Source organism: Narcine bancroftii, chromosome 4 (genome assembly GCF_036971445.1).
Source record: "Narcine bancroftii isolate sNarBan1 chromosome 4, sNarBan1.hap1, whole genome shotgun sequence".
NCBI lineage: Eukaryota > Metazoa > Chordata > Chondrichthyes > Torpediniformes > Narcinidae > Narcine > Narcine bancroftii.
The window spans coordinates 233368497-233391069 of record NC_091472.1 but is presented as its reverse complement, the minus strand read 5'-3'; the positions used below and the strand labels follow the sequence as shown (position 1 = coordinate 233391069).

The 22573-nt window shown below is 42.5% G+C and overlaps 1 protein-coding gene across 1 annotated transcript in view; it reads right to left on the bottom strand.

Annotated features, from left to right (window-relative positions):
- LOC138761715 (MAGUK p55 subfamily member 4-like) overlaps positions 1-22573 on the bottom strand; it is a 72260-nt gene that overhangs the window by 45982 nt on the left and 3705 nt on the right. Inside the window, exons 3-6 of the mRNA XM_069934323.1 lie at positions 18977-19089; positions 11618-11695; positions 7962-8042; positions 1629-1760 (exon numbers count right to left, since the gene is read on the bottom strand). Coding sequence (XP_069790424.1) covers positions 1629-1760; positions 7962-8042; positions 11618-11695; positions 18977-19030 — 345 coding nt within the window. The 5' untranslated portion in view covers positions 19031-19089. The remainder of the gene's footprint in view (positions 1-1628; positions 1761-7961; positions 8043-11617; positions 11696-18976; positions 19090-22573) is intronic.

Here is a 22573-nt window from a genome sequence, read left to right as displayed (position 1 = left end):
CAAAAGCTATGCGGGGGTGGTGGTGGTGGAACTCAGTCATTCCTAATAAAGGTGCCATCGCCCAATCCCCTCTCTCAGTACTGCCTTGGAATCAGGTATGACTAAGTTTATAGTGATTAAAACCTATTAATTTCAACTTCTGGTCTGTCAGGTCTAATTGATAGTGCTACAGGGGAGTTGTAGATCAATTGGGGTATTTGGTGGCACAAGCTCATGAGCCAGAAGGGCCTGTTACTGTGATGCATGTCTAAATTTATATAAAACCCCCTCTAAGATTGGCTCTCAGGCCCCTTTTAAATCTTTTCCTTCTCACCTTAAACTGTTTTAGACATCCCTAACCTTGGAAAAACACTTGGCAACTGACCTGACCCATGTTCCTCTACAATATCACTGTTCAGGGAAAAAAGTCCCAGCCAGAAGTATCTATAACTCAACTATATGTTACTAATCTTTACAAGCAACTCACACACTCATGTAAACAGACCATTTTTATAACTAAGCTAGTCATGCAATCAACTACTCATGTTATCAATTTACTTGTGTAATCCACAATCAATGGTGTTTGAGAGACTGGAAGACTGTTTGCAGTGGAATTCCTCAGGACAGTGCCAGGTATGCTGCTATTCATGGTAATTATCAAGAATTTAGGTTCAAATGGATGGGGCATGGTTGCCTCACACACCCAAGTCAGAGTCAGGATGTCATGCTACCATAATGTAACAAAACTTGTTAGGACACAGCAAGAGTGCTACATTCCTCCCTTCCCAGACTTTCTCCCTCTTCTTCATCTCAGGCTCTATCCTTTTACTCTCACTCTCTCACTCAATGGGTGAGGTTTTAATCTAGATATGTAAACTGAAGAGGTTCGGACACAGTGATTAGGATGATGCATTTCACTCAACGGAGAGGTCAGTCACCAGGCGGTTAAGGTTCAAGGTAATAGACAGAAGGGTGTTGAGCATGTGTTAATAACCAAAAAAATGGAGAGTCTGGAACTCATTTGTGAAGATGGAAGGCTTCTTGATATTTAAAAGAAAATTGTATTGATCTGTAACCAATGAATGTGGGGGTAGTCTCAATAGCCCTTTTTTGCTCAGCATGGACTGAGCAAAAAATGGACTCCCTCTGTGCTGTATTTTTCTGCTTCAAAATAACCAAACCATATGTATGAAGAACACACATGCTTGAAGGCTGAGATGTTGAGAGGTGAAGTAACAACATCAAAGAAGCATCTGGACAGGTACTTGAATGAGCAAGGCATATGGAAATAGTGTTAGTAAGTGGGATTAATACAGGAAGGAATGGTGGTTGGCAGATGCAGTGGGCTGAAGGGACAGTTTCTATGATACGTCTATGAAGGCCAAAAACCTTAAAAACAGAGGCAGAGAGCGAGGAAGAGAGAGGTTGAGAGAAAGATAAAACAGAGGTAACAGTAAGTGAGAGGGAAAGATTAAGTGAAGAGAGAGGGAGTGGAGAAATGACAGATTGAGAGAGAGGACAAAGGCTCAGTAAAAAGAGGAAGGCAGGGGAGGAGTACAGAGAAGAATGGACTGAGAGATATTTTCAGTATTTCTTTTAAAATAAAGAGTCAGTGAAAGAAGTGACAGACCCCTTTCATCATCACGTACCAAAGGGTGGTTGTTTTTCACCAGGCACACTATCCGCAAGGCTTCCTCATCTTCTGGGATGTCATCTGGCAGCGGAGGGAGCAGAGGTTCGTAGTCTTTCTGAGCCACAGCATCATGAGCAGAGAGCAGGGCCTGTTATTCAAACAAACCTCCAGCTGTTAAATTTTGCAGAAAGGTTAAATCTGCTGAGTTAATTTAAGTTCCTCAGAAAGTAATTTTTGTGGCTTTATGAGTGTGAACATGTGCACTTGCACTGCATGTACATCCTTCTGTGCACATATAAAGGCCCCAATGGATATGTATTTTGATATGCATGTCCCTGCTTTTTTCATACCTCAGACACGAAATGTTGGTTATACAGTACATCTTTGCCTCCTGTGGAGCTGCGGGAACTGCTGAGTTTCTTTAGCTCTTTTGTGTATTAACTGCAGGCTTTCTTGTGTCAAACATACTTGTGAGATTAGACCAGTGGTTCGCAACCATTTTTTTCCCCACTCACAAAGGGTGCCATGGGTGATCTGTGGTAAGGGACTGCTTAAGGTGATATGTGAGTGGAAAAAAAAGTTGAGAACCACTGGATTCGACCATTCTTGATTATTCTTTGTGTGCACATTTAATCCAGATTCAGGTGTGTATAGATGTTCATGTACATCTACACAGGCAATGTCTTCATCAATATGCATTCTTTTCTGTGCATATACACATACCTTATCTGCATGTGTACATACCTTTTCCTGTGTCCTGGTATATTGTATTGTGAGGTTCAAGTCCTGATTGATAACAATCCTCCTTTCACAATGCCCTTTATAAGAGGGTCCAGCGGCAACTCATCAAGTGTCCTTCACCTCTCTTAAAACTCAGCCCTGTGTAATTACTGAAATCCAACTGACAGATAGGTGTGTTCTTCTGGGCTGAAATCAGGGGAGTTGGTCAGCATTTCTGCTGGGCTCATTGCTCAATCCTGACTCATGAAATTAGAAATGGAGTGAAAATGCATCTTTTGGTGTATTTGGATGTTTTATTTGTTTGATCTCAGGATATGGAACTACTGGTGGGGTTGAGATCAGTTGCCCACCTCTGGATTCCCTGACAACTGGTTTCATACAATTTGGTGCATCACCAGTCCATTTCAAAGCACAGCTAAATGTCAGTTCTGGCATAGAAATCACATTTTGGCCATTCTGAGTTTCTTTTGCTGAAGGACTTTCATGAACTAGATGGGTTTTTAAGGTATTCTGGCACAGCAGCATTGATACTAAAACAAGATGTGGAATAAATAAATCAGAGAATCAAAAGACATCTGCAGGGAATGGGCAAAGACAGCCAATGCAATTTGATATCTTGCAAATGTGGGAACAGCTTTCAGTAAAAATAAAAGCAATAAATGAGCAATGAATAGAGGAAAGTTGAGTCATATAGATTTAGGTTTGCAAATTTATGGCATATTAAAAACAGTACCTCGTGGACAAGGACATACAGTGTTTGGGACAAAGACACTATTTTCCTTTATTTGCCCCTGTGCTCCATAGTTTTAACTTTATAATCAAACAATTCATATGTAAAGTGCACATTCCAGATTTTATTCAAGGTTATTTGTATACATTTTGATTTGACCCCAAAGAAATTACAGCCCTTCTTATACATAGTCCCCTCATTTCAGATAACAACCTCTAGTTAGCTAGAGAAAGGATGGCCAGATTTCTGTTTGCCAAGAAGTATTTAAAAGAGCCTGCAGGATTCTGGAGAAAGGTCTTGAGGGGATTATGTATAAAAAGGGCTGTAATTTCTATATGGTCAAATCAAATGTATCCAAATTACCTTCAATAAAACTGGAATGTGCATTCTAATTACATGTGAATTGTTTGATTACAAATTTAAAACTGTGGAGCACAGGGGCAAATGAACAAAAAATGTCTTTGTCCCAAACATTATGGAGGGGACTGTAAGAAAGCCAACATTACTATGAGCTGAATGATAGGAAGTAGAGAATGTGAGAGCTATAGAGTGTTCACAGTTGAGGAGTGGGTGGAGCAGTGAATTGTACACCATAAGATATTGAAGCCATGGTTCAGATTTAAGAGACTTTTGGCAGATTTCATGAAGGATTTGAAAATTTATGATTGTTTCATAAGGCACAAAAAGTTTTAAGATAATTTGATAAGGGTTTTTCAAGAAATGAGAGAAGCAGTGTTTCGAGTCCTTGAACGTGGGTACACAGATTTAAAATGAATGAAGATTGATGCTGTTGCTAGTAAGGAGTATCGTCTATGACAGAATTATATTGATCAACTGGAAAGTTGAGCAGGAAAATAGTAGATGGAATTTAATCCAGATAAATGCGAGGTTGTACAATTTTAGGGGTTCTGATAAGGTTGCGACATACACCATGAATGGTAAGGCTCCAGGTAGTATTGAGGAACAAAGAGACCTTAGTGTTTATATCCAAGGATCCCTAAAAGTGGCAGCACAAGCTTTTGGAGAGGAGAAGAAGGTTTTAGGGATGCTTGCCTTCATTAGTCGGGGCATAGAAGAGCAGGGGGTCTTGGCACAATTTCATAAAACTTTGGTTAGGCCACACCTGGAACATTGTGTGCAGTTCTGGTCACCACACTTTAGGAAGGAGGTGATTGTACTGGAGAGGATTGAGAGGAGATTCAGCAGGTTGGCAGCTGGGATAGAATGTTTCAGTTATGCGAGAGGGTGATGGGCTGGGTTTGTTTTCCTTGACGCGGAGGAGGCTAAGTGGGGGTCTAATCAAGGCATACAAAATTACAAGAGGAATGGATAGGGTAGATAATTAAAAAAAACTTTTTCCCAAACCAAAGGAATCTAAAACTTGAAGGCCTGGGTTGAAGGTGAGGCTTAGAGGTGCTTTGAAGAAGAATCTTCCCTCCACCCCTCCTCTGAGGTGGTGGCAATATGGTTTATTTAAATTTATTTAAATTTAAATAATTTCACTCTCAAACCAGCAGGGTGAATGAGGTGAGAATGCACCACTAGAGCAGCGCTTTTATGAAAGGAGAATAAGGAGGAAAGGGCAGTGGGAGGAGCACAGGCTACCATGTAAGAGGTCATAGGTGGATCCAGGTGGGAGGGTGAAAGAGAAGAGCTGAGGTGATTGGGGTAGTGAGTACCCTGATTGGAAAAGGAAAGAAGTGGGGAGCTGGAGGATAGGGAAAGAGAGAGACTTGGGAGTGGGGTTTAATGGAAATTGGATGATAATGATGTCTGGTTGGAGAGTTCCCAGAAGGAACACAAGGTGTTGTCCCTAAATATTTGATTTGCCTCACCTTGGCAGCGCAGCAGCAAAGTGGATAAAGTTGCCAGCCTCATCATGGGGCTGGAGACAGCACCAATGAGGTCATCAATGTAGTGGAGGAAGAGTTGAAGAGTCTTGCCTGTATCGGCTTGTTGTATGGATTGCTCCACATAGCCCAAAAATCAGGCAGAGCTGGAACCCTTGCAGCAATGTTATCAATGGTTAGGTCACTCTCAGCCTTTTTTTGGCTATGGATTCTTCTCAAAGTTTATGGGCCCCTTTCCCTGTGAAGCAGTCAAGTTTTGGTTTCTTCCATACTTCTACCAACTATTTTAAAAACATAAAATATTGATGTTACGTGAGGTGAAAAGAAAACAAAGCTTCAACTTAAATGTGCTGTGGCCTCAGGCGAGTGGTGGGGGATGGGGGGTGGCCCCTGCTGAGAATAGCTGATTAAAACAAAGAGAGAAAAGGGATATAGATTCAACAAATACACAATGGAATTCAGATATCACTTAAGAGTATTGAGTTGTACATCTCAGAAATAGGCCCTTTGGCCCATCATGTCCATGATGACCCTTTTGCCCACATTAGGACTCTATTTAAGTGTCTGTCTAAGTGCCTCTTAAATGTAGTGACTACATCTGAATCCACCACCTTCTTTGGCAGCATATTTCAGTTATCAGCTGTTCACTTAGTTCAAAACATCCCTCAGATCTTCTTTAAAACCCTTTTTCCTTTTGATCTGATACACCTACTATCGGAAAACAATTTTGACTATCTTCTGTCTGTGCCTCTTATAATCTATCAGGTCACCCCCTCAGCCTCTTTTGTTTCAGGTAAAACAAGCCCATCCTATGCAATGTCTCTCTATAACTAAAGGCAACATCCTGGTAAATCTCCCCAGAACGCTCTCCTGTGCAATTATGGAACATCAATCCTGAAGAGTGACTTGGACGACAAATAAACATTAAGAAAGACTGGCAGAATGAACCCTGTCATGCAAAAGCCTAATTGCAGATAAAACAATAATATAGAGTGTTAAATGGCTTGTAATGGATTGGAGAGAACAGCAATGGTGCATGAAATGAATAAATGTATTCCATTGGAAAAAATAACATAATTTAAAAAATAAAGTCACAGTATTCAAACAAATTTGGGAACCGTACATGGAACACAAGAGAGAGGGCCTACCGCGGACCTCCACCCCCTAAAATGATAGAATGAGAAGACGACGAAATGAACTGACCCAGTGTGTAAAAGTAGATGATACAATTTTCTTGTTTATTTTTATTGTGTGATGACATTGTTTAATGGGTTTATTGTAATGTATATGTTGAACATTTAGTGGGTAGGGAGGGGGGTGGGAAGGAGGGAGGGAAGGGGAAAAGGGGAGAAAATGACACTGTGTATATTCAAGAGAGAAATGTTTGTGTGTATTTTGGTTAATATGGTTCATAGTGTGAAAAATAAATTTTTTAAAAAAGAATTTAAAAAATAACTGGGTTGAGTTCTCAATGAGATATTCATAAGTTTAGATGTACACAAGTCTTTGTAAGTGGTAGAAAGGATTATTTAAAATATATATGGGATCACAGGCTTTATAAACTGTAGCCTGGAGTATAAAAGCAAGGAGATTTTGTCAAACCTTTGTGAAATACAATTAGAGAAATAATATAGCAGCAATTAGATAGATCACTGGAGGAGAATAAACGGATTTTAATAAGGTAAAAACACAACGCTGGAGAAACTCAAGCAGGTCAAACACCATAAAGATATAGCAAAGATAAAGATATGTTGTATATCTTTTTCTTTATCTTTGCTATATCTTTATGGTGTTTGACCTGCTTGAGTTTCTCCAGCATTGCGACTTTCATGTTTTATTTCTGGCTTCAATAAGGTGATGATTGGAGAAACTGGGGCCATTTGCTTCAGGTCAAAAGAAAATTGAGAGATGATTTGATAAATGGGATATTGATAAATTGAATAAAGAAAACCTCTTTCCAAAGGCAAAAGGATGAAGAACAAGAAGGCAGCAGATAGAAGACAAATTACAAAAGATCTATTCTTTGTAGAAAACAGTTAACATCTGGAACTCATTGTCTGAGACAGATGATGGAAACAGATTTAATCATCATTTTCAAAGAGGAATGGTACAAATAAGTGAGAATATATTTCAGAGTTGCAGACAAACAATGTGAAACAGTGTTGTTGCAGGCAGCCAGAGATGGATTGATGGGCTGAAAGGCCAGTAACAAATGCTTTAATTCTGTGAACCTGAGCCTGTCTGGGTCGAAGTGATCAGATGAGTCTGCATCCTGTGAAAGTGAATTTAATGAGTGAATGTGTTTGCTGTAACAACATGGTATGTGTAAAAATCCGTTTGCATTCATGTGTGTGCTTGAATACATTGTAAAAGAATTAAAACATTCACAGACGTGGAAGAGACAGTAAACATTATTGTTAGTTTGCAAATCCTGGGATTGAGTGCTATACACAAATGTGCTGTAGAAACTCAGCAGGTCATGGAGCATCCACAGGAAGTAAAGGGTAACCAACATTTCAGCTTGAGCCCTTCGTCAAAGTATGAGCAAAAAAAAAATTAAAAGGCGTCTGAATAAAATGGTGGGGGGGGTGGGAGGAGAAGGAAAGGGTGGGGGAGGACCACAGGCTAACAGGCAAGAGATCTTAGGTTGATACAGATGAGAGAATAGGAGAAAAAAAATGGGAAATGATGGGGGAGATGGTATCTCTCTGATAGGAGAGGGAAGGGAAGGGGACAGGGAGCTGGAGAAAAGGAGACAGAGGGATAGGAAAAGAGAGAGAGACTTGGGGGAGAGATTTAATGGAAATTGGACATGTCAGTGTTAATGCTATCTGGTTGGAGTGTGCCCAAAACTGCCAAACTAGAGGAAGAACATATATTCATCTGGGCACGCAAGGCCCAAAATAATGGTCACCCTTGACTTCCTATGGATGCTTCATGACCTGCTGAGTTTATGAAGCACATTTGTATATAAAATGCTATTGTTAATCCAAATTGATTTCAGCTATGTATACCTATGTACACCTACCTGGAAATCAGGTTTTCTCAGGAGCCATTGTAGTTCCCGAAGGTCAATGGACCGAGAAGTTTCTTTAAGAATTTCCGTCACCTGTGAAGAAGCAGACAGACATTGATACATGCAAAAACCTAAAGAGACCCCTATCCGACCTACTTCCACTAAATATGTACGGACTTAACACAAGATCCGCTCACACCATGGAATATTGAGAGCACAGCAACAGGCCATTCAGCTCACAGTGCCTTCATTGAACATCATTCCAAATTAAATGAAATCTTTTCTGCCTGTACATGAACCATATCCCTTCATTCCCTGCATGCTCATTGGCCTAAAAGATAGAAAACAAGAATTATTAATGTCTACAAAATAGAAAACTAGGATCATTTAACCAATGCAGTGTGTGAGACACCATCTATAAAAGCCACTATTACAAAGAACTATTGTGCTTTCAAATCGCTTGAATTATTCCTCTTCTCGAATCCCAACTTAGTCATTAGTTGATGTGCAAGAACATTCTTCAGATAGCACATTCAAGCTGAAGGTTTTTTTTATAATTTGTCACCCCCTTTACTGTCTAAAGCACTAATGTTCAGACCATATTTGTCCTCCTAATTATCCTCAATTCCACTAGGCTGTTCATTCCTGGTACATTAATTACTGGATATGCCAATTGCATCATGTTACTTATTAAAAGTAAAGCATTAAAATCTCAGACACCATGGTTGAAGTAAAAGCACAAAGCTGCAGAAACTCAGAGGACAAACAGTGTTCTGAGCTGAGCACCTTCACTCTGTCTGCACTAGTGACATAGACCTCCCAGTAGCCAACCATTTAAGCCAGTGGTGGAGAAACCATTAGGCTGAGTAGGCTTAAGCTTCGGGGCCTGGAAGGGAGGGGGTCCAGCTGGAGTGGGAACATCAGGCTCCCGGGAGGAGCAGGGACCTTGGGCTCCAGCCAGGAGTAGGGACCTCAGGCTTCCGGGAAGGAGCAGGGGATAATCCTTTGGATAGTCCCATCAACCCCCAGGGGTCGATATCAATCACTTTGGAGACCCCTAATATGTTATTTAATGTAATTTAATGTCACTTTATTCTATTCACCAAAGGATGGGACGGGTGGAGGGGGAGCCTTACTAAAGCTCAGCCTAAGGGCCTGAGTGGCAGTTAATCTGCCACTGATTTCAGTTCTGTGTTACACTCCCATACTCACATGTCTGTTCATGACCCTATATTCTATCCCACCATGACCACCTGTAAATTGGAGGAACAACACCTGGGAACTCTCCAACCAGATAACATTAACATCGACTTTTCCTGTTTCTGCAAACCTGATCTCCTCTCCCCCCCTTCCCCTTTTCCAGCTCTCCTCCCCCCTTCCCTCTCCATTGCTTGCTGTTGACCCTGCTCTCCCTTCTCCAACTATCACCTCCTACCTTTGCAACCACGCCTTCCCCTCCCCCACCCTTTTATTTGGACCCGACAGCATTTTCATACCTCGATGAAGAACTCAAGTTATGTATTTTTACCTTTGCTATATAAAGGACACTGTTTGGCCTGTCATGTTACTTTTTGTTTATCTCAACACAGACCATTATGAGTTTTGCTTTCAATAACTCAGTGGAACAAATTTACTTGATCATTGTAAACTAACTGTCATCATTCTGGAGTTACTACTCTTGATAAACCACAGAACAAAAAAAAAGCCCAAAGTTCTTGCCCAATAGTTTTACAGTAATCATTTTTTTTCTCCATCTAACTATTTGCATTTAGTTCAGCTCCTCCTGGAGTGCATTTGTCATTCAAAACACATTATCTGAGTAAATCCCTGTACACAGCCTCCAAATTATTTTTTTTTGCATGCTTTAATACAGATCAATCTGTTACAAATCTAAATTCATTTTATTGATTACACATCAAAGGTTTCTAAAATCCTTTACAGGACCCAGGCATTTAATAGCATAACATGCTAGTAAGAGCAGAACAAAATCCAGAATATATTGAACACAATCAATCCCATCAGCAACATCCTTCAACGGATGGCAACTAACATTGAATAATCTTTTCCTCTTGTGTTCTCTTAACTTTTGCGTGGCTTGTTCCATCTTATTATCCGATTAGATCATCCTCATTTTGTGTTTCACAAAGATGCATGTTCTTTTCAGACTAAATGCAAGATTGAGGAGGTATGAGAGATTGGCTGCATCCACATCGTCTAATAGCCCAGGCAACTTCATCTTTCTTAAATTTAATTTACAGATACAGCAAAGTAACGGGCCCTTCCTGCACCATCCAAATACATGCATGAGGCGACTTAATGCACCAAACTCGTATATCTTTGAAGTGTGGGAAGAAACTGGAGCACCCAAAGAAAACCCATGCAGTCACAGGGAGAATGTATAAACTCCTTGAAGACAGCAGCGGATTTGAGCCCAGGTCACTGGCGCTGCAAGTGTTACGCTAACCATTATGTTAATCGTGCACCCATCTTGGGTGAGAGCATTTACACTTGAATCTGTATACCTCTCCAATCTTTGTCAGTTCAGTGGGATTAATATAGAAGGTGGTATTGTGAATTGGACACATCTTGTTCCGATGCTGGCTTGTTTGAGCATGAGTGAAGATACAGTAACTAAGGTCCCATCTACAGTATTTATTATAGTTAGAGGAAGTGAAGTCTTGAATGAAACCTTATCCTGAGTTTCCAGAATTCCTGATATCACAGGAATGGAGATCTATTCCTCCACAGTCAGAGTAGCATTCAATATTTGGTATGTCCAAGATTTAACCTTCATTGATACAAATGTAAGATGAGGCTTCATGTGCCGACTGGATATTGTGACTCAGTGTTCCTTTAGATACTATTTTAAAAATCTTTCTCTTGGAGTAAGTGAGGCAAACATATTGCTGGCACGATCTCCTTTTTCATTCCTTACATCTCTAGAGACCTAGGTTTAGTCCCAAACTCTGCAGTCATCCGTGTGTAGTTTGCATGTTTTCCCTGTGACTGCGTGGGCTTCTCCTGGGTGTTCTGGCTTTCTTTCACATCCCAAAAATGTGTGGTTTGTAGGTTAAATGCCTGCTGCTAAATGCCCCACATGTACAGTTGAGTGGTAGAATCTTGAAGGAGTTATCAAACATCTCCATGGCAGATACAGCACAGAGTAAAGTTCCCTCTGCATGCCCAATCAAATATTCCTAAAGTATCACCTTGAGGCTTCAGTAACTATAGCATTAATCTTGTATACTGCATGATCCTTGACCCACTGTGAGAAAGTATCAATAAGAGATCAGTGCAGTTTTCCATTGAGGCTCATTTGGAAACATTGGGAACCACTCCTTCACTGGAGACACCTGGACAATTGTCCAATATGTACTGGAGAGGTTGAAGTACCAGAACAGCTTGGCTCATGGTTTGACCAGAAGAGATGGTTCACCAGCAGAAGTCTACAACCAGATATGGTAGAGTCCTGTACCCTTTACTGCATTTGTTGACATCATATGGAATGACACAAATTGGATGAAAACTGACATTTGTGATGGTGGGAATGTCACGAGGAGGCTAAGATAGATCATTCTTGCCTGTTCGGGGATAACTGGCAGTAGCTTTATTATTAGCATCACGAAGTTAGATTGAAACCGCTTCAACTTCAAAAATTCTTTCCTCACCTCTCGACAAAGTACAGATGCCTGCAGAATGACTGGTAATGGTCTTCTCCAGCAGTACTGATGCAGGCACTCGTAGACCTGAAAATGCAAGCCAGGAACCACTGAATATCAAGTGAATATCTTCTTGTTTCATAATGAACAAGAACATCGTCCATTCTTTCCATAGAGAGAATGACCAGATAGCAATCAGCAATTCCCTTGTTTTATTACCAGTCTATTCAGCAATCTGATATGGTTATGTCAGAGATAAATGATCCTGTTCCCAGTGTTCAAAAAGCACATCAACACCTTTAATTTTGTAGAAGGCTGAGGAAGTGTGACATGACCACCACCCCTTGTCCCTCAATGTTCTTCAGATGCCCCATTGAAAGCAGACCTGCTGGATGCACCACCTTCTGCTCAAAATCAGAAGAAACTGCAGAAGGTGGTGAATATAGCTCAGAATATCAGTGTGATAGTACAGATTCTATCACCAATGTGTATATGTACATATGCACAGATGTGTGGGATGACTGTGATTGGCTGAGAGTGTAGCCACACCTACTGGCAGGTCTTAAAGGATTGCTCCTAGCCAGACCAGGTCATTCTGGACTGGTCGACCTGCTTGTGATATGCTCAAGTGTTTCAGTTAATAAAATTGTAATGCATGTCGAAAGAACCAAAGACGTTGATCCAAACCAGAAGACACGCCACTGCCGACCGGGGTCCCACCGCCGCTGCCGACCGGGGTCCCACCGCCGCTGCCGACTGAGGTCCCGCCGCCGCTGCCGACCGGGGTCCATCCGCCGCTGCCGACCGGGGTCCCGCCGCCGCTGCCGACCGGGGTCCTGCCGACGCCGCTGCCGACCGGGGTCCTGCCACTGCCATTCGGGGACACACCAACACTGACCGCCACCCTGCTGACCGCCCCACCACTGACAGCAAGCAGTGACCCCCAACATTTAACTTTGGCTTCAGGCAGCAACACCACCTCCCCAACACTGTTTTTTTCAGGCCCCACTGTTTGCGTGATGTCATCACGCAGCTCTCCACTGTCTACATTACAAGTCTCTGCATCAATAACTCTTGACCAGCACTTCCCCCAACCACTCACAAAAGCAATGGAACTGATTAAAGTGCATGGACACTATACCACTTACTTATTTGACTCGGCGTCAACTGACTGTTTTATTCGCCCAGACCTGGCCCACTGTTGTGGACTACCTATTCTCCCCACTACAAAGAGAATTTCATTGGTGACCAGATCACTCTCGACTGGGGTAAAGGGGTACTGTGTGGAGACCCTGAAAGTCCAGGGCATCACGTTCACAGACTTCAAACTATTAGTCCTTCCCCAATTGTGCACCCCTGCTCTGCTGGGATTGGATTTTCAGTGCCAATTTCAAACCAATTCCCTGCACTTTGGGGGGCCTCACGCTCCGCTCTCTGTCTGTAACTACTCCACCCCCGGAACCTCCTGCCAGAAGCAGCCCGAGCCACCCTCCCCCGCGCCCCAGGGCCTCACCTGTAGTCTCTCTACCCTCCGAGTTGCTCCACCAGCACTTTTTGCAAATCTCACCCCTGGCTGGAAGCCTGTGGCCACCAAAAGCCGGCAATATAGTTCTGAACACAGGAAATTTATCACAAATGAGGTGCGCAGACTGCTGGATGAGGGCATTATTGAACCTCGCTCGAATCCATGGAGGGCCCAGGTAGTAGTTGTTACAAATGGGGAGAAGCCATGGATGGTGGTTGACTACAGCCAGACAATCAACCGCTTCACACTCCTGGATGTGTACCCCCTTCCACGGATCACGGATGTCGTGAATCAGATCACCCAATACTGTGTATTTTCCACCATTGACTTACGTTCGGCCTATCATCAGCTCCAGATCCACCGAGAAGACCGACCTTTCACGGCCTTCGAGGCGAATGGGTGGCTGTATCAATTCCTCAGGGTACCCTTTGGGGTCACAAATGGTGTCACGATCTTCCAGCAGGCAATGGATCAGATGGTGGACCAGAGCGGGCTAACAGCTACTTTCCCGTATCTGGACAATGTCACCATCTGCGGTCATGACATGGAGGATCATGATGCCAACCTTGAGAAATTTTTTCAGTCTGCAACTTGCCTGCACTTGACCTACAATTTCAACAAGTGTTTCTTCCGGACCACTTGGCTTGCAATTCTGGGTTGTGTGGTGGAGAATGGGGTGGTCATGCCAGACTCTGACCGCATGCATCCCCTCATGGACTTGCCTGCCCCCCCTCCCCCCCACACCCAGAAGGCAGTCAAACGCTGCCTGGGTTTTTTCTCCTACTATGTCCAATGGGTTCCACACTATGCCGACAAGGCACGGCCACTCATCAAGACCACCACCTTCCCCCTGTCAACCAACCTAAGCCATAGTGGCCTCTGACCACATCAAATTGGACATCGCTGCTGCAATGCTGCACGCCATCGACGAGTCCATTCTATTCCAAGTCGAAAGCGATGCTTTGACTTTGCACTGGCTGCCACTTTGAACCAGGCCAGCCGGCCGGTAGCCTTCTTCTCCAGAACCCTCCAGGGTACTGAGAGCTGATACTTCTCTGTCGAGAAGGAGGCCCAGGCCATAGTCAAGGCAGTACATCACTGGAGACACTACCTCACTGGCAGGCACTTTACGCTGCTGACCGACCAATGCGCGGTCTCCTTCATGTACTTCACCTTTAATTATGACATACTGTATCGGCCAGGTAAACTCAATGACCAGCCAGATGCACTGTCCAGGGGAACTTGTGGCAACATGCAACTGGACAGGCTACAGAAATTCCACGAGGAGCTCTGTCATTCAGGGGTCACTAGGTTCGCGCACTGTCAAATCTCGCAGCCTGCCCTACACAGTCGAGGAGATTCGCTCCATGACCCGGCCCTGCCCAGTGTGCGCTGAGTGCAAGCCCCACTTTTTTTTTTTAATTTTATTTATTTGTTCAAAATACAGATAGTAAATAACATATACAACAATAAACCAAAAACATGAATGTTATATTTATAGAAAAAAAAAGAAAAAATGAAAAACAACCCTCCCCCATTTCAGCCAGCTCTCCTAAGGAGAATCATAAAGAAAGGAAAAAAAATTAAGGAAAAATTAAACATACATATTAAAATCTAATCAATGTAAATCAAAATGTAAATATTCTGAATATAACAACCACTTACTAATAAAAAAGCTATAGTTATCACGCGAAACATATGTAATTTTTTCCATTATTAGACAGTATGTCCTCTCATTATGCCATCTATTAATATCAATCATATTTGTATCTTTCCACGTACTAACAATACATTTTTTCACTACAAATAATGCTAAATATACAAAAGCAAGTTGAAATTGTCAAGTTGAAAAAGTCAGAGGTTGCAAACTGCCCAATAAAGATACTATCAGATCTAAAGGTATTTTAATCTTATACAAATTTGGATTTAACCCAACTCTTTTCATCCATACCATCCTATAATGTTTAATACATGAATGAAATATAACCCTTCTCTGGTGCCTTCATAAGAAAAGTCTCACATTTAGTCATTTCAGGTAAAATCATATCGCTACCAAACACACATTTTACCAAAGATCAAATTTAAAAATAAAGAAACAAAGAATTCTTATCAATACCATAGCTGCCCCTCATCTTTACGCTTAATCGAACTGTTTAAACCTCGAACATTAAAAGTAGCAAACCTCAACTTTAACATATCTACTAATATTACTAAAGACCAATAATATCTTTACATAAAAACTCAAATCATCGTATATAGGCCCTCCAATAGGAGAAAAAAAATTCACAAATTAAAAGCTAGATAAAATGAAAATAAAAAAAAATAAGAAAAAAATTAACAAAACCCCCCCCCAAAAAAAAACTACCAAAAGATAGTAATCCCTAAACAAAATTTGGCTGTGGATCGCACATCAGTGGCTGATGACTAATAGAAGCTAGAACAAAAAAATCTCAAAATATCATAATAACGTAAAAAGTAAAATAAAAATAAGAAGATTCTGCTATTCATCCAAGAGGTTCCAAACTCAGAGATCCCTTTTCAAAAGAAGTTGAACTCTTTCCATTCCCGTTTTTCCCATTTCTACCATTTCTTCCGTTTCTAGAACAACCAGATTTTTCTTTAGGAGACAATGGTGGACTACATCTTTGTCCTCTTATATCTGGCAATGAATCAGCAAAAATCATTGCTTCATGATCATCCTCAAAAAACCGAGATTGATAATCTCCATGAAACACCTTCAACACTGCCGGATAGCGAAAAGTAGACTTATAACCTTTACGCCACAAAACTTCTTTAACTAGATTAAATCGACGTCGACATTGAATAACCTCTTGACTCAAATCAGGATAGGAAAAAACTCTGCTATTCTAAATCAATAACGGAGTTTGTCATTTTCTCGAATTTTGCACCGCCAGTCGAAGTATTGCTTCTCTATCCAAATAATTCAAACATCGAATTATTACAGGTCTCGGTGGCTGACCAGGTAAAGGTGATCCTTAAAGTTCTATGAGCTCTTTCCAATACCAAGCCTTCAGAAAAAAATTCTTGCCCTAGTACTTGTGGAATCCAGTCTTTAAAAAAACAAAGAGGATCTTGTCCTTCTATACCTTCTGGCAAACCAACAATTTTCACATTATTCCTTCTACTTTGATTCTCCAAATAGTCTATTTTCCTCTCTAACTCCTTCTCACAATTCTATAATGGATTTTTTGACCTTCAACACTTTTTCTGTATTAGAAGCCACTTGTTGTTGACATTCCAAAAAAGCAGACTGAATTTTTAAAAAAATCTTCACAAGATGCTTCTACACGAGCTTTAACTGTATTTAATTCTGAACTTTTCCTTTGAGTCAGTTCATTCATTATAGGCTGAATGACAGCATTAACTGCTTACATTATAGTTCAGAAAAGCTCAGCCCTCCTTTCTCTGACATAGTGGCAGAACCAGGTAACTGCAGCTCCTGCTGCAACTCAACAAAAGGCATTTTAAAGGTTTTACAGCGGGTCTGGACTCCCAGCGACGGCACCCTGACTTCCTCAGGGGGTCGACGCTGGTCTCCCCCCGCAGCTCGCTGTTTTTTTTTAAAAATCATGGAGAAAAGCGATATCTTCAGGTTGAAATGCTTCCTGATGCATTTCAGACAATGGAGTCGTCTTCCTGCGTGCTCCCTCCGTTAAAATTGGCAGGCTGCCAGAATCAGCATCCACTTCTTGGGAACACGCACCTTCCTCCAGAGAACGGGTAATTCCAGCGCTATCCTTCATTTGGTGAGTAGTAGACATTTTTTTTCAGCTCCCACAGGCAGTCTTTGTAGTTTAGGCACTGAAGAAATTAAACCTGAGGCTGTAGCAAGTTGTTTAGGCCTCAAATCTTCAATTCTTCGAAAATGTAACTTCTTCTGCACTTGAGGTTTAATCTTTTTACCATGAATGGCCATAATAGTTCCTTAATACTTTAAACTAAAATTTAAGAAGTTTAAACTTGAAAACAAAGCGTTAAAAAACGGGTACTTAAAAGTCCGGCCAGAGAGGTCGAGATCACACGTCTAGACTCTACACCATCTTGCCACACCCCCCACAAGCCCCATTTCTTCCGTCCGGAGAACACCCACATCATCAAAGCCACCCGCTCCTTTGAGCGTCTCAGCATAGACTTCAAGGGGCCCCTACCGTCGACCAACCGTAACACTTACATCCTTATGGCCATCGGTGAGTAATCCTGCTTTCCATTCGCTGTGCCCTGCTCAGACATGACTGCCTCCTCAGTTATAGAGGTCCTGCACAGCATCTTCGCCATCTTCGGGTACCCCAGTTACATCCACAATGACGGCGTCCTCGTTTATGAGCGCGGAGCTGCGGCAGTACCTTCTAGAGCATGGTATTGCTTCAAGAAGGACCGCCAGCTATAACCCAGGCGATAATGGGAAAGTCAAAAGAGAGAATGCCACTGTCTGGAAACCGGTTACGCTTGCCCTCCAGTCCAAAGGTCTCCCCACCTCTCGCTGGCAGGATGTGCTCACTAGTGCCCTACACTCCATCCACTCCCTCCTATGCACCACGACCAATGCCACCTCCCATGAAAGGATGTCCTCTTTCCCGAGGAAATCTGAGTCGGGTACGACCATACCGGCATGTCTCACGGTTCCCGGTCCAGTCCTTTTACGACGCTGCGTTCGGTACTCTAAGAACAACTGAATGACTCTGCTCCATGCGAACCAGCATTATGCCTACATTGAGTACCCAGACGGACGGGAGGACACAGTCTCAGTAAGGGACCTACCCCAAGCCAGATCAGAAGCAGCAGTGTCTTTAACCCAACCTCCCACTATTCCTTCTCCCCCAGGTCATGTGCTTGATCAGAGGGCCATCAACACCCCACCAGCTCAGGCCAGACTGTCGACAATGGCGCTGGGGAATTAAGCAAAGCAGTGGCCGCACCCGGCGACACGACTCCGGCGACCCCAATCCCGGCGCTACGGCAGTCATGCCGGATGATCAGACCCCCTGACTGGTACAGCCCCTAACCTCCATTCACCCTGGGGTCAGTTGTCAAAGAAGGGGTGAATGTGATAGTACAGATTCTATCATCAATGTGTATATGTACATGTGTACAGATGGTAGTGTAGGATGACTGTGATTGGCTGAGAGTGTAGCCACACCTACTGGCAGGTCTTAAAGGATTGCTCCTAGCCAGACCAAGTCATTCTGGACTGGTCGACCTAGTTGTGATATGCTCCAGTCTTTTAGCTAATAAAAGCCTTGGTTTGGATCAACAAGTCTTTGGTTCTTTCAACGTGCATTACAATCATGCAAACCTCTCTCCCATCCATGGCCTCTCAACAGACCTTACTGCCTAGGAAAGGCTACTAGCACACTGAAGGACCCATCACACCCCAGGGACATTCTCTTCACCCTCTTCCCGCAGAGAAGTGCGAAATCGCATACCAACCAGCTTAAAGATGGTTTCTTCTCTGCAGCATCATCCTCCTGAATAAACCCAACAGTACTCTCATACTCTTTGTACGGATTAACCTTTTCTTTCATTGTAACTCTATACTCTGTAATTGTACTCTTGCCCTTCTACTTTAGACAGCCACGTAAATGTTAGTGTTAACCTGTAAGACTGCTCACAGACTTCTCTGTGTTATGCATAATGTGACAAATAATCTTAAACTTTAGGTTATTAAAACTCACAACAGTGAAATAAAGCTGAATAAAAAAGGCTTGAATTTATTAGTACACTATCTCAAGTTACCCCAAAGATTTCTGAACTTCTTATTCAGTGGTTAATTACTGGTACAGCCTTGAGGAGGTTTTCATTCCATGATCTCTAAATGTGATTACCTTCACCAATGACTGCAGCCATCGTGTATTAAGCAATCCATGCAGCACATCCATCTTTCATTGCCTGCAGTTGACGTTGTTCCTCAACTGCTGTTGCCAGGGGTGCAGAAAATCTGAATAGAAACAGGTTGAGATTCAATAAGGCAGGGATGAGTTGGCTCCATCTGCATTGCTCTAACTGCCATATTTCTCTATTTTATTAGATTTCCACTTGTGCTTTGTCACATGCTTATTGGAGAGCTCTGGCAACACATATGCAGGTAAATAAACAATTAAAATAAATAGCTGGAGAGATTAAGTAAATATAGTAAATGCTGGAAACACTCAGATGGCCAGAAATGCCTGTGGAAAGAGAACAATTAATGTTTCAGGGCCAGGATCCCCAAGTTCTGATGAAGGGTGTCAGCCCCGAGATGTAAACTAGTAAAAACACAATGCTGGAGAAACTCAGCAGGTCAAACAGTGTACTTTATGTAGCAAAGATAAAGATACATAACCAATGTTTTTGGCTTCAGTCCTTCATTAAGGTATGGAAAAATGTCAGCAGGGGTCTAAACAAAATGGTGGGCGGAGGGGCAGTGGAAGAACACAGTCCCAAAGGCAGGAGGCAAAAGGTGGATAAGGGAGGGAGGGCACAGTAGCGAGCAGGAGAGGAGGGATGGCTCTATGAATGGAGAGGGAAGGGATGGAGAGCTAAGGGAAAGAAGACAAAGGGAAAGAGAAGGGAGGGAGCTTGAAGAGTAGGTTATCAGAAACCAGAGAAGTCACTGTTAATGGCAACCAGCTGGAGAGTGTCCAGATGTTGTTCCTCCAATTTATGGGTGGTCTTGGTGTGATAAAACATGAGGCCATGGACAGACATATGAGTATGGGAGTGAGGCGCAGAATTGAAATGGTTGGCCACTGGAAGATTCCTGTCACTAATACGGATGGAGTGAAGGTGCTCAGCAAAGTGATCTCCCAATCTGCACCTAATTCCTCTGATGTTGAGAAGCTCACAAAGAGAGCATCAGATCATTCCCGCAGATACACAAATGAAGTGTTGGCCTGTTTGGGGGCCAAAATTGTGGTGAGGAAGGACATGTGGGCGCAAGTGTTGCACTTTCTGTGGCCACAGGGGGAAGGTGCCGAGGTCTGACTGTTGGGAGGGATGAATGCACGAGGGAGTTATGGAGGGAACAATCCCTATGGAAGGCAGGGAGGGGAGGAGATGGGAAGATGTGTCTAGTGGTGGAATCATGTTGTAGGTGCCGGAATTTACGGAGGATAATGTGTTGGATGCGGAAACTGGTAGGGTGGTAGGTGAGGATAAGGGCCATCCATAAATTGGAGGAACAACACGATTTTCAGTCTGGGCACTTTCTGGCATTAACTTTGACTTCTCTGGTTTCTGCTAGCCAACTTTCCATTCTCCCTCCCTTCCCTTCTTCAAGTCAGTTATTGTCTTCTGATTGTACAAGTACAACCTGACAAAACAGTGTTCTCTGGTCCACTGTGTCTAACAAGCAAACACAACCAGATATAACAGACAAGTAGGCAAACAATACACATGCAGGACAAGTATTTCATCTATACAAATAAATAAATAGAAATTGTTTTGTACATAAGATTTTTGATTGGTTAGTGTGAACAGTTCCTTTGGATGTTCAGCATTCTCATTGCCTGTGGGAAGAACTGTGTCTCAGCCTCGTGGTACTGGCTCTGAAACTCCTGTTCCCCAACAGGAGCAGCTGAAAGATGTTATGTGCAGAGTGGAAAGGGTCCTCAATGATTTTGCATGCCCTCCTCAATCATCCCGATAGATCATGTTGACGGGGGTGGGGGGGTGGAGATTCCAATGACCCTCGCTACCACCCTTGTCATCCTGTGAATTGACCTCCAATCCATTTCTCTGCAGCAACTGTGCCACACTGTGATGCAGCCAGCCAGAACGCTCTTGATGGAGCTCCAAAAGAAGGTTGACATAATGGTGGCCAGTAGCCTTGCCCACTTCAGTCTTCTCAGGAAGTGCAGTCGCTGTTGTGCCTTCCTGACAAGTGAGATGTTGAATGTCCACAATAGGTCACTAGTTAAATGAACTCCAAGGAACTTGGTGCTGTCCACTCTCTCTCTACTACAGAGTTGTTGATGTCTAGTGGAGGTGGTTATTCCTGGTCCTCCTAAAGTCCACAATCATTTCCTTTTGTTATGAGCACAGAGGACCCCAAAACCCAACAGCAATAGATATTCACCAAGACAAATGGTTACTTAAACAGAAGTTGCTTTTAATTATCTTTAAACACGAAAACAGGATCAAACTTAACAAATCTAATTTAACCCCCTTCTAATTCTAAGCGCACGTGTATGTAATGTGTGTTTAAGTTTAGAAAAGTTATTTGAATCACAGTCCAATCTCACTTCTCATTCCTCCAAGTTCACTGGTTGCAGGCAATTCTTAGACTGTGCACAGAATTTAACATTTATGAAGTTTACCAGGCTTTGGTGCTTGAAAGGTAAATAGTTACCGCTCAGGAAGGTTCTTGTTGGTTTTCAGAGAGAGATTTGTTCTTTGCTGGATACAAACTGATCCCTTGCCGAAGAAATTTCCCCTTCAGGATTTTCCAGACGATAACCTCTTTCTTTCAGGTCACCTAAGAGTTCCTTTTTGTTTCTCTTATTTCAAGTGAAACATTAGGCAGCCAGCCCTCTTCTCTTGTATGGACCACTAATGCTTTGACCAGGCTGAACTAAGCACTCACAACCCATCTTCAAAATAGGGTTTCTCCATAAGCTTTCCAGCTTGTCCTGTTCCAGTTCCAGCTGCTGCTGTTGAACTGAATTCTCTCTCAGAGAAAAGCCTGTTTTACTCTCTCTGCTTGAAAAAAATGACCCCCTTTGAACAGACTGCGGTTCCAAACCTAATCCTCCGAGTTCTTTTATCTATTGTTTTTCAAAGTAACAATCCATGAGTGAAGTCCCTTGGATTCTCTTCAAAGTTTTTGCAAAGGCTCTCAGAGCCGGCCTGTCTAGCTTGAGCAGAGCTCCAGAATTTTAAATGAGATCTGCTTTGAAATGTTTGTATGTGACCTACACTTTAAAAAAAACTTGCCACACTTTATCTCCAAAAATCATATCTATATACAATATATAACACAACATATTATGTTACAGTATGTCTTGTCCACATTGACACTCGGGTTGTTACTCTCATACCATTTCATGAGATTTTCCACTTCTTCTCTGTAGTGTACTCATCGTTGCTGATGAGGCCAACTACTGTTGTCTCATCTGCAAACTTGATGACTCTATTGGAGCTGGAAATGGAGATGCAATTGTGGGTCAGTAGCATAAACAGGAGCAGGATGAGCACACAGCCCTGAGATGCACCAGTGTTCAGTGTGACAGTGCTCAATATTCTGCTACCGACCTGGATAGACTGTCGTCTTTCCGTTTGGGAGTCCAAGAGAGGGGTGTTGAGACCTATTAAACACTGAGCTGAAGTCAATAAACTGCAGCCTGTTATATGAGGGATTATTCTCCAGGTGGGCCAAGATGAAGTAAAGTTACAAGGCTTTAGCATGGTTTTGTGGATTGGTTTCTTTTAAAGGCAAATGGAAA